An 11,308-nucleotide genomic window follows, 5' to 3' on the forward strand; every position below is an offset into this window, starting at 1 on the left:
TCAATTGAGGGAACTGAGTTTAAATTTGCTAAGCCTTTAGGGCCTCAAAGTGCACGGGTCTATGAGGTCATGTCACCCATTTCCCTGCCTCCAAGAAAACTAGTTCAGATTTCAGTTCCCAAGGCACTCTAGAAAAGGACACCTTATCACTGTGGCTCACCCACTCATTCTTTTCTTTTTTTAGTTATATATAACATTATGATACATTTTGACATAATCACAAAAGCGTCGAATATAATTAGCTCTAATTCAGTCTGCAGCATTTTACCCCCTCCCCTTTCTATCTGCCCCTGCTCCTGCTCCTCTCCCTCTACTGATCTTTCTGTAATTTATTTGTTTATTTATTTTTAAATCAGTGTATTGTGGATATATTTGTTGTTGTCACCCACCCATTCTTATAAAACTTTTGGAAAGTCTAATCTCAAGCCCTCAAACTGCAGTGTCATTCATTCTCTTGGGAAAGACCCAGAGATAAAAAACGGTAACAAAAAAAAAAAAAAGAGCCGAAGGCATGGGGTAAAGGGGAGAAGACAGTATTGCGTTGCACCTCAACTTCCCCCAAATGCCTCCTGAAGGTGTCCAACTGTCTGATTCAAGCCTTTCAAAACTTATTTTCAACTCTCACCAAATTCCCAGCTTCAGAGGGGCTAAACTAACGGGTGTTCAGCTGGACAGAGGCGAGCGAAGCAGGGTGGACTGATGCTTGGTGTTGAGAAGCACATCACCCCCAGACCGGGTTTCCAGCGCAGGCCCGAAGGAAGCCTGGGTTCCCGGCAGACCCCCGGTCTTTGCTCCCTCCGTTGGCTACACCCGAAGTTCAAGGCCTCACCAGGACTTTGGCCGCCTCGCGGCTCTCCGGCCCCTTCTCCCTCGTCTTCCTCCCGCGTCACTCCAGCTTCCCCGCCCATTCCACGGCTCGGAAGGACGCGGACTAACTCACCTCCCAGCCGGCGCCTCTGAGATCTCCGGGACAGGGGGGCCGAGGGGGCGGGAGGGGGACAGTCTGCTGCTTAAGGATGGGGAGCCCCATTCTCTGCCAAGGGCCCACGCCCAGCCCGCACCCCCTCCGGGCCCACGGAGCGCCGAGGCCGGTCCTCCCCCCATCGCGGCTGCGGGCTTTGTCTGCCGCGCCGCGAACCTCTCCCCGCGGCCCGGCCAACTCGACTCCGGCGGCGGGGAGGGGAGCGCGAGGGAGCGGGCGGGGAGGGGAGGAGGGGAGACGGGAGCCGCAGTGACCCGGCGGGGACCGCTCCCGCCCCGGCCCCTTCATTACCATAAGAAAGAGGGCCCGGACGGGCCGGGACCGGGAGGGAGCCGCGCGCGAGGGGGCGAGGGGGCGAGGAGCGATCGTCCTTTTCACACCCGTCTGTTTCTGCACACTGTCCCCTCTCCCTGTGTCCTCCCCCAGGAAAAATTAGGGACCTCGACTTCCACCCCACCCCTAGCTGTGCCTGGGAGCGGTGCGTAGAGAGCCAAAGGCACATCCCTACCCGCCTCGGGTCAAGGAATTCGTCCCCGCGCCCCGAGGGCGGGAAACTACAACTCCCGGCATGCCCCGGGCGCCCCCGGCGCGCCCCCCTCCCGTCAGTTCCATGCTGCTCCATCCAGTTCATTTAAAACAAAAGAGTTTGAGCGCTGGAAGGGGCTGGGCTCTACTGGGGGCCAGGGCGCGCAGCTCCAGGACTGGGGCTTGGTGCGGGAGCCTAAGGGGGGCGTCTGGACGGCGGAGACTAGAGACTCCCGGGTCCGAGGCGGGAGGGGTGGGGGCCGAGATCCCGCAGCCCCCCGCCCCCCGTCACCCCCGGAGAGGAGCGGAGATCGGCTTTCTTGGTTTTGCTTCTCTTTACCCCCACCCCCACCCCGGGGGCTGGGGCGAGGGGAGTCGGGTTACAGGGTGTTTGGGGAGGGGGGCTCAGGGGGAGGGGCTATCTTTCTATCTCGCTTTCTTCCCCCCTCCCCAGTTCTTTGTTCCCCCCTCCCCACACACCCCCTCCTCTCCTCTCCCCTCCCCTCCTCTCTCCTCTTTTCCCTTCCACCACCTCTCTCTCTCCCTCTCTCTCTCTCTCCCCCAGCTTTTGTTTCGCCATGCCTAGTCTAGTGGTATCTGGAATAATGGAAAGAAATGGGGGCTTTGGAGAACTAGGATGTTTCGGGGGAAGCGCTAAGGACCGAGGGCTGCTGGAAGACGAGCGCGCCCTTCAGCTGGCTCTTGATCAACTCTGCCTCCTGGGTTTGGGGGAGCCCCCCGCCCCCACGGCGGGCGAGGACGGGGGAGGTGGGGGGGGCGGCGCCCCCGCGCAGCCGGCCGCCCCCCCGCAGCCGGCCCCGCCGCCGCCGCCCGCGGCGCCCCCGGCCGCCCCGACAGCGGCCCCCGCGGCGCAGACGCCCCAGCCCCCCACCGCCCCCAAAGGGGCGAGCGACGCCAAGCTCTGCGCTCTCTACAAAGAGGCCGAGCTGCGCCTGAAGGGCAGTAGCAACACCACGGAGTGTGTACCCGTGCCCACCTCTGAGCACGTGGCCGAGATCGTGGGCAGACAAGGTAAGCGGGCACCGGGACCACGGAGTGGGCTGGAGTGGGGGGCACCCCATTCCCCGCGCGGAAAGTTCATTTCTTCCTCTCTTGCCCGCCCCTGCCCTGTCCCTTCCCCACAAAGGGGGACCCGCCCCCTACCCTGATTTCCAAGTGCCACAAAGTTCCCTGCTACCCTCAGTCGGGACGGTTCTCCAGACCCTTCCTTCCCCAGGGCTCTGCCCTTAGACAAAGAAATATCCTCGAACTGGGAAGAGGGAAAGGGGAGGGGGACCGGCCTCCCAATCCAGGGAGGCTGTCCGGAGGGGGTGTCCGCTCCTAGCTAGAAAAACTGATGGAATGTGCAAAGAGTTGCGCAGGAGCCCCTAGTTCAGTATCTGCTTGTAGGTTGGGGAGGGGGCACTCCTGGGACCCCCAGCTGCCTGGAGTTAAGGACTTTGGGGGAGACCTGGCCCGGGAAGCCAGCCTGAGTATCTGTCTCTTTGTTGGGCTGAGTGTAGGAATGGAAGGGGGTGTGGCTCACCGAGGGTCCGGGTCTGGGGGAGAGGTGGAATGGGGGGCCTCTGGGAGGAGGGGTTCCTGTGGTTACCCACACACCAAAGTTGGAGGATCCTCGGTGTTTTGGAAGGGGTGTCTCCAAGGAAGTGCTAGTCCTGGTGTGGACCGCTGCTTCCTCTCTGGCTTTTGTTCTGGGCTGGCCACGGCCTGGGGCCAGAGGCCTGGAGAGGGGTCTCTGAGTGAGAAAGTGGGACAGGGCCGGAGGGGAAATGCCGGGGTAAGGGTGAGAAGGCTTCACCTGGAAATTTGGCGAGGGGTGTGTGTCTGGGTGTGTTGGCAGGGGGTGTAGTATTAATCCAGCGTAGAATGTCTGATACCGCACCCTCCTCAGCCCAGCATCCCTGGGCGGGTGGGTGGGTGGGGGTGTTGGGAAGGGTCCAAATTGAGCAGACGGGATCTTGGGGACCCTTCCCTCTCCCGGTTTCCCAAAGGGGGGGCGGGATTTGGAAATTGCGAAGGGGCTGGGCTGGGGAGGTGTGGGGTGGGGGAGGAGCGGGGGAGGAGCTGTCCCACAGTGGGGAACAATAGAGGAGCTGCATTCCGGCCGGGAGTGAGGGAGGAGGCCGGCTTCTGGCGGCGGAGGAGGGGAAGCAGGCCGGGGGGGCCCTACTCCACATCCCACCTCATCCACTGGGAGTCTGGGGGCTGGGGAATTTAGAGAGCAGAATGGAGGAGGGGAGGATGCCACTCCCCTGCATGGCCCTGAACCCCTCTGGGGCTCCTGATCTCCTGAGATTTCTGATTTAGAAAGTTGGATTTCCTCTTCTTAGAAACTGGGGATCCTGATCCTAGAACTGGGTGGGGACACTAATATCTTTTCTTGGGTGTGGGGGTGGTGGTCTTGGGAGGACCCGGAATTTAATGGAGTCATTCTTTACTCTTCTGCCTCTGCATCATAAAAGTAGGGGGATTTCTCCTATTCAGAGAAGATATGCCTCCCCCTCCCCTCATTCCTTAAGTACATGGAAGTCCTCCCTCTTGTCTGACCTCCCTCCTCCTGCTGCAATTTAATGCTCTCTATTTGACCTCTAGGAAGGTGGGGCCCAGTGGGTTTTTCCTTCAAGAGATACTTGTTCAGAACTGCAGGACCCAGGATGAGGCCCACCCCAGTTCTGTCCCTCCAGGCCTCTAGATTTTCTCCTTAGCCGTATACCCTGGCCTCCCCTCACTCCAGCCCCAACTCTGAAATATACCTAGCTCCCACTTAAGTTACTGACCCCAAACTTAGAGCCTGAACCCAGGTGCCCATCAGATGGCATGTTAGTAGGAGTGGCAGGAGAGGGGACTTTAAAGCTCCGAAACCCTCCAAGCCTCACAAATAGAACAATCATTTACTGATATTAAAGCAGCACAGATGTGGGCTTGACAACAGGTAGGACTTAACTGCCAAAGGCTGAGGAAGAAGCCATCTGGAGTGGAGGAAAGAGATTTAAAAAAAAGAAACAAAGAAAGAAAGAGCTCACTCTGGCTTGTGGTTGGAGGGTTGGGGCAGTCAGAAAAGTGGACCACTTGGATTTGGATAGGTGGTGTGTTGGGAAGAGAGAAAGGGGAGAGTGAATTGTTGGTGGAGATGGGTGTGAGCACAGCTGTGTGTGAATGGGGCCAAAGTTATTTGTGTGCTCAGGAATGTGCAGTTTGTGTGCTGGCTGGGGAGGATGGGAATGGAAACACCAGGACCCCATGTGCAAGTGAAAGGGGCATATGAAAGTGTATTTTGTGCTCACCCCACAGGTATTGTTGAGATAAAGGCACTCCGCACCCCTGCTCTTAGTGCATGTGTGCAAACTCACAGGCATGTGCCATGTGTGCTTCGAGGAAGAGTGTGGTCCTCTGAGACTGGGGGCTCGCAAGGCATGTGGAGGAGGAGGAGAGGGCTTGTGGAGCCAGCCGTGGAGGTCTCTAGCCTTTCCCCACCGTGCTGCACCCCAGCCCCCCTCACTTTTCTCTCTCCCCTTCTCCCTCTTTGTCTCTTTGTCTTGTATTTCTTTTTTCTCTTCCTGCCTCTCCCTCCAGCCTCCCAGCTTTGACCCACTCCTCTTTCAAAGCAGAGGTATGGATCCAGAATACCCTTTTCTACCACCCTACTCAGCCCCTAGGCCATCTCAGCTCTCCTCCCCCCCACCCAGGGACAAGGGGACAGGAGTGACATGGGTTGCATGCTGCTCCTCCACACGGGAGGGGGGGGTTCTTTATCATCCTACTCCTCCGTTCTCCCTTGAAATTCTGATTCTCAGACCCTCCCCGGCATCCCCCTCTGCACCAATTGCTGCAAATGCATTATGATTTGGGGACCCTCAGAGAGAGACTACTGGGTAGAAGACATGGGGGGAGGTCACAGAGCAGATGGAGGTCAGTGTTCCTGAGTCAGCTGCAGGACACTTGTGATGAATGGAGGCTAAATGAGGGGTAGATTGTGAGGTTACTGAATGCATTGGGGTTCAGTGTAAAGATTGGGGTTGGTGACAAATGGGGGTGGTAGTAAGTGATTTGGAAGTTTGTCAGTAGCCAGAAAAATTGAGAGGACAGCAAATGTTTGGGGAGGAGTTTTTGAATGGATATAGGGGAGCAGTTTGTCTGGGAGGATGATTATTTGGGGGTTCGGAGGAGTGAGTGAATTCGGAAGGTCCTGGATGGAACTTGAGTGGAAGTTGGTGCGTTTTGAAGTCTGTGGTTAACAGAGACACTGGGTAGATCTGAGATCCCGTGAGTGGATTGTTCAAGTTGGGTGGGCTGTGTGTGCGGTGGTGAAGTCTTCACTGGGCGGACTGAAGGGTTTGAGGAAAGTTGGGCATCTGGGAAGGAACCCGGAGCTATCTAGGCCTAGCATGAACCTCCTTGTCCTGTAAGTTTATTTCTCTTCCCCTTCCCTACTGTATCCCAGGCTGCAAGATTAAGGCTTTGAGGGCCAAGACCAACACCTACATCAAGACACCGGTTCGGGGCGAGGAGCCTGTGTTCATGGTGACAGGGCGGCGAGAGGACGTGGCCACAGCCCGTCGGGAGATCATCTCAGCAGCTGAGCACTTCTCTATGATCCGCGCCTCCCGCAACAAGTCAGGAGCAGCCTTCGGTGTGGCCCCTGCACTGCCGGGCCAGGTGACCATCCGTGTGCGAGTGCCCTACCGAGTAGTGGGCCTGGTGGTGGGCCCCAAGGGGGCAACCATCAAGCGCATCCAGCAGCAGACCAACACGTACATTATCACGCCGAGCCGGGACCGGGATCCGGTGTTCGAGATCACTGGTGCCCCGGGGAACGTGGAGCGTGCGCGCGAAGAGATCGAGACGCACATCGCCGTGCGCACGGGCAAGATCCTCGAGTACAACAATGAGAACGACTTCCTGGCCGGGAGCCCCGACGCCGCGCTCGACAGCCGCTACTCGGACGCCTGGCGGGTCCACCCACCAGGCTGCAAGCCGCTCTCCACCTTCAGGCAGAACAGTCTGGGCTGCATTGGCGAGTGTGGAGTGGACTCTGGCTTTGAGGCCCCGCGCCTGGGAGAGCAAGGCGGGGACTTTGGCTACGGCGGATACCTGTTTCCGGGCTACGGCGTGGGCAAGCAGGACGTGTACTACGGCGTGGCCGAGACTAGCCCCCCGCTGTGGGCGGGCCAGGAGAACGCCACGCCCACCTCAGTGCTCTTCTCCTCCGCCTCCTCCTCCTCCTCTTCTTCGGCCAAGGCCCGGGCTGGGCCGCCCGGCGCACACCGATCTCCTGCCACCTCTGCAGGACCCGAGCTGGCTGGACTCCCCAGGCGCCCGCCAGGAGAACCGCTCCAGGGCTTCTCTAAACTCGGGGGAGGCGGCCTGCGGAGCCCCGGTGGCGGGCGAGATTGCATGGTGTGCTTTGAGAGCGAAGTGACTGCCGCCCTCGTGCCCTGCGGACACAACCTGTTCTGCATGGAGTGTGCAGTACGCATCTGCGAGAGGACGGACCCGGAGTGTCCCGTCTGCCACATCACAGCCACGCAAGCCATCCGAATATTCTCTTAAGTCCCCTGCCCCGTGTGTCCTAGGCCCACTCCCCAGGGGCCGTCCCTGGACTTCTTTTCCACTAGGGCCTTTTGGAAATCAATGAGTTTTGCAGGGCTAGGTGCTTACAGATATTCGCTCGCTGGGGAGGGGGGTGGAAGGGAGGCCATGGTGGCTGGAGGGTGGGCCACTTTCAGAGCCTCTGGTCACCCTGCCTTGGAAAGATTGGGAGGGGGGCCAGACCGAAAATTTTACTAGAGTTACAACTCTGATACCTCAACACACCCTTAAATCTGGAAGCAGCTAAGAGAAACTTTTGTTTTGCCAGAGGTGGCCGCTAAGGCGTCCTGACCCCCTCTGCCCACCTCCCCAACTATGTGTTACTGCCCTATCCTCTGTGGAGGGGATGGGGAAAGGGAGAGGGAGAATTACCATCTGTATCTAGAGGTGCTCTTTGCAGTTCTTGGCCCTCTCTGGTCCTGACCTCCGACCTCCTAACGTGACCCTTTAGCAACCCCCCCACCCCCACCCATATCCTGTTTGGGAAACTTGTTCCCAGACTTTCCTATAGTATAGGGGAACTGCTGCCCAGCAGAAGTCTGCATAGATCTTCTGTGGGGCGGGTGGGATGGGGAGCAGCCTGTCAATCAATAAAGGGCTCAGAATTCATCTGTCCTAGCAAGGCTGGGCTAGAGGAGTCTGGAGAGCGGCGCCCCTCTCCGCCCCTCCAGTTCTTCCCTGTCTTCCTTCCTTTGGTTCTTCTTTGCTTTTTCCTTTTTTCTAGCTCTTTTTTCTTCCCCTGAGCGGCTGTCACTCCCAGCCTTGTCTGGCTCCTTCTCTTTCTCTTCTCCCTTCTCCCCTTTTGCTCCTGTTCCTTCCAGCCCAGCTTTGGGGACACCGCCTGTTGGGGAAAAGTGGGGGAAGAACCTTTTGATGAACCCTCAGTTCCTCTCCAGGCATTGGGAGGCCCTCTCCCCACTCCTCCAAAGAAACATCTCCAACCCTTGATGGAATGTATCCCCCGTTCTCAGTGACACTTTGAGAGGGGGACTAATACCGGGGTACATAAAGGGTCAAATACCCACCTTCTTCACCTATGGGCATTATATTTAGGGAGCAGTTCCCACGCTGGGTTTTCTGGCTGTGGGCAAGGGGAGCAGAAGCAGGAAAGGGCCGGGGTAGGAGAGATGTGGTGGGGTGACCCCCTCTCCTGCAGTGCTCCCTTCCCTGGTTCCTCTCTGGACCTGACTGAACCTTTATTGAATCCTTATTAGTGTGCAAATCATGAAATGTCTGTCCTACCCACTGTGGTTGAGGAGAGAGGCCAGGTCTTACGAGAGGGGTCAGGCCTGGGCAAAGCAGGATGGAGGTGCTTCAGGGCCTGTTCCGAGAATCATGTATTGTGACAGTCCTGGCACCCCCTTTGCTGCCTCCCTACTGCTCACTTGGGGCTGCCATCAGCCTCCCACCCTCCTGGTTCCGCTGGCCGGGCCAGGAGAGGATGGGGTTGGGAGCCCCAGAGGGCCCAGGAGATCTTGTATATAATGGGGTGGGACTGTTGTGCGTGATCTCTGAGCACTTAAAGCTCAGGAGTCCCATTCTTCCAGAATGGAGAAGGGGTGCAGGGACGGAGGCACAGAGGGAGTCCCCTCCTCTCCTTTCTCCTGTTGTGAATTAATTCACCTCTCCTCAGCCTTCCCCTCCAAACCACCAGCCTGGGAGGGGAGAGGAAGGAGGTCACAGCCCAGAAAACTGGCCTGTGGCAACTTCCCTCCTTCCCGCCAATGTGAGCCATCCTGAGATGTCTGTACAATAGAAACCAAACCAAATGGGCACCCTCGGTCACCGAGGGGCGGGCGGGAGGGGGGTGGGAAGAAGGGATGTCTGTCTGTGGATCCCCCTCCCCCTCTCCACTCCTTACCCACAAAGGCAAAAGACTGTTACACTAGGGGCTCAGCAATCCAATCCCACCCTTACTGAGTGAGCCAGACCTAGGAACAAAACACACAGCAACAAAACAGGAGAGAAAGCGAGAGTAGGAGAGTAGGAGAGGGAGCGAGATGGGTGACAACACAGGAGAGGAAACAAAAATAGCAAAAAAAAAAAAAAAAAAAAAGCAGTTCTTTATAATTTAATATTCTATTTTAATAAAGGCGTTTATTACCGTATAAATGTAGCAAAGAACCTGGGCTAATATGAAAAAAAAGACTTTTTATTAGGTAATTTATTATATGAAAAGGATATTTTATTTTATGATAAAGTGATCCTTAAAAAAAAATAAAAAAACTTTAGAAGGTTTAGAATATATGTAGGGAGAGAAGAAGAAGAAAAAAATACATTTGTATTCAGAGTTAAATCTTAAAAAAAAAAAAGTGTTTTTAATATATGTTCGGGTTTACGTTCCTTTTTTCCCCCACTTTTTTTTGGGGAGGAATGTCATTTGCTTTTCTTGGGGGAGCATCCTGGGATGGAGGGTGGAGAGAAGGACTGGGGGAACCTGGTCCCTTCTGGGGCCCTGCAAGTAGATTGGATTTCACTGGGTGGGCTCCCCCTCCCCTCTCCCCCTTCCCCCTCAGGGGAGCCGGCAGAGCCAAACAAAGAAAGGGATTAACTAGAAAGGAAGAAGCTGTGGGACTAAGGACTGAGGATCCTGGGGTGTCCCCCCCTTCCCCTGCCCTGTCCCAGGGGCTACTGCGGAGGGGAGATCCAGAACTGAGGCCTAGTAGGCCTACGGGAACCCTCAGAGAGGTGTGAGATTTAAGAGAAATAGATTTTTTTTTTTTTTAACCAAAAAGAGAAAGAAGAAAAAAGAAAGAAACCGAGGGGTTTAAAAGAAAAGAATACTACAAAATAATAATAATAATTCAAATTTATTTCATATAATCCTAGAGAAAGAAAGAAAGAATTACTAGTTACTTAGTAGACGATATTCAGATAGTTTAAAGTTTAGTAGCATCGAGGACCCCTGGGTCCAGTAGAATGTATAAAAGTCGTATCAAAAAGAATAGAGGAGGGAAATGGCTGAGTCCACCCTGGTCACCCCATCTTCAGGAATCAGGGTTGGAGCAGGTTGCTAGTTAAGATTGGGAGCTTCCAGTCTGCTGGGGTTGATTCTGAGAATCCGTGGATTTTTTAATTGTAGGACAGATAGATGAGGGGCTCGTTCCCAGGGTCTTTGAAAGGGTGCACACTGACCACCTCAGCCAGGTGGGGGGCTGGGCTGGGGGCAGCAGAGGAGGCTGAGCACGTTGACCTACACACCCTGTACCTGGGGGCCTTCCCATCTCTGTTGGGCAGCCCTTGTGGCAAAGTGGTCCATCCTCTCTGGGGACTCTCAGGGAGGATGGAGACTGCTTGCTTCAACTCTCCCAAGTCAGCTTCTCCCAGGCCTGAGGAAGTCCTTACTAAAGTATAACCTCAATTCACTTTACTACAGATAAGAGCCAGGTAAACCATCCCACAGACAAGTCAGTTGAACACACTTTCCACCATCCCAGGGCTTCAAGAGCCCTGAGGGGATCAGTCCCCCATCCCGTTCCCTTTCAGCATTTAATGTTGCTTTTGACCTCTGAAAGTAGTGATCTCAATAATTATTCTCCTTTAAATCTGTATGGTGCTTTACAGGTTTGCAAGTTATCTCATAAAAGCTAGATTTCAAGAAGGACTTTCTACCCAGTGAGGTGGAATGGAGACGACTATCCTCCAAGGCCTGGGAGAATAGCCCCCCCAAGAATACAGAGACAGGTAGGGGCACAGGGGCTTTGGGTGACCCCAGCTCTTAACCCCTCTACTCCAGCCCTAGGGGTCATCCACTGTGCCCTGGCACAGGGGCACGTGGCCTTCCCCACAGAAAACTGGGAGGCTAGCTTTGCATGTGAGGAATCAACATTTAAGCACTTGCCTCCTACCAAACCCAGCAGTCGACCCGATCAGGCCCTTTCCTCCTATCCCAGAGGGTGGAGAAGCCCTTGGCTCTCCCTTTGGCATGAGGTGCCTGTTCCTTTATACCAGTGACTCTGCCATGCCGTTCCCTGACCCCAGCCCCCAACATCTCCCTCTCCCCAATTTACTCTTCTTGCCCCACCTAGGGACAGATTTCCCCCCTGCTCTTTTTGTCCTCGAACCCTCGCTAGTCTGGGATGGTAGTGTCTGGGATGGGGAGGGCCTGCTTCCCCTTCCCCGCTCGAGGGTGCGGGTGGGGTAGGGTGGGTGGGTGGAGACCGCCCTGGGGCAGAGAGGATGGTCTCTCCA

At 55.9% G+C, this 11,308-nt stretch overlaps 1 protein-coding gene across 1 annotated transcript; it reads left to right on the top strand.

The window, feature by feature from the left end:
• Window positions 1-2,085: 2,085 nt before the first annotated feature.
• Window positions 2,086-7,078, top strand: Mex3a (mex-3 RNA binding family member A). Its single transcript, XM_027920762.2, has 2 exons — window positions 2,086-2,539; window positions 5,970-7,078. Exons 1-2 carry the CDS (start codon window positions 2,086-2,088, stop codon window positions 7,076-7,078), a joined length of 1,563 nt encoding a protein of 520 aa, XP_027776563.1.
• The last annotated feature ends 4,230 nt before the right edge of the window (window positions 7,079-11,308 follow it).

This window comes from Marmota flaviventris, chromosome 10 (genome assembly GCF_047511675.1).
Source record: "Marmota flaviventris isolate mMarFla1 chromosome 10, mMarFla1.hap1, whole genome shotgun sequence".
NCBI classification, from domain to species: domain Eukaryota; kingdom Metazoa; phylum Chordata; class Mammalia; order Rodentia; family Sciuridae; genus Marmota; species Marmota flaviventris.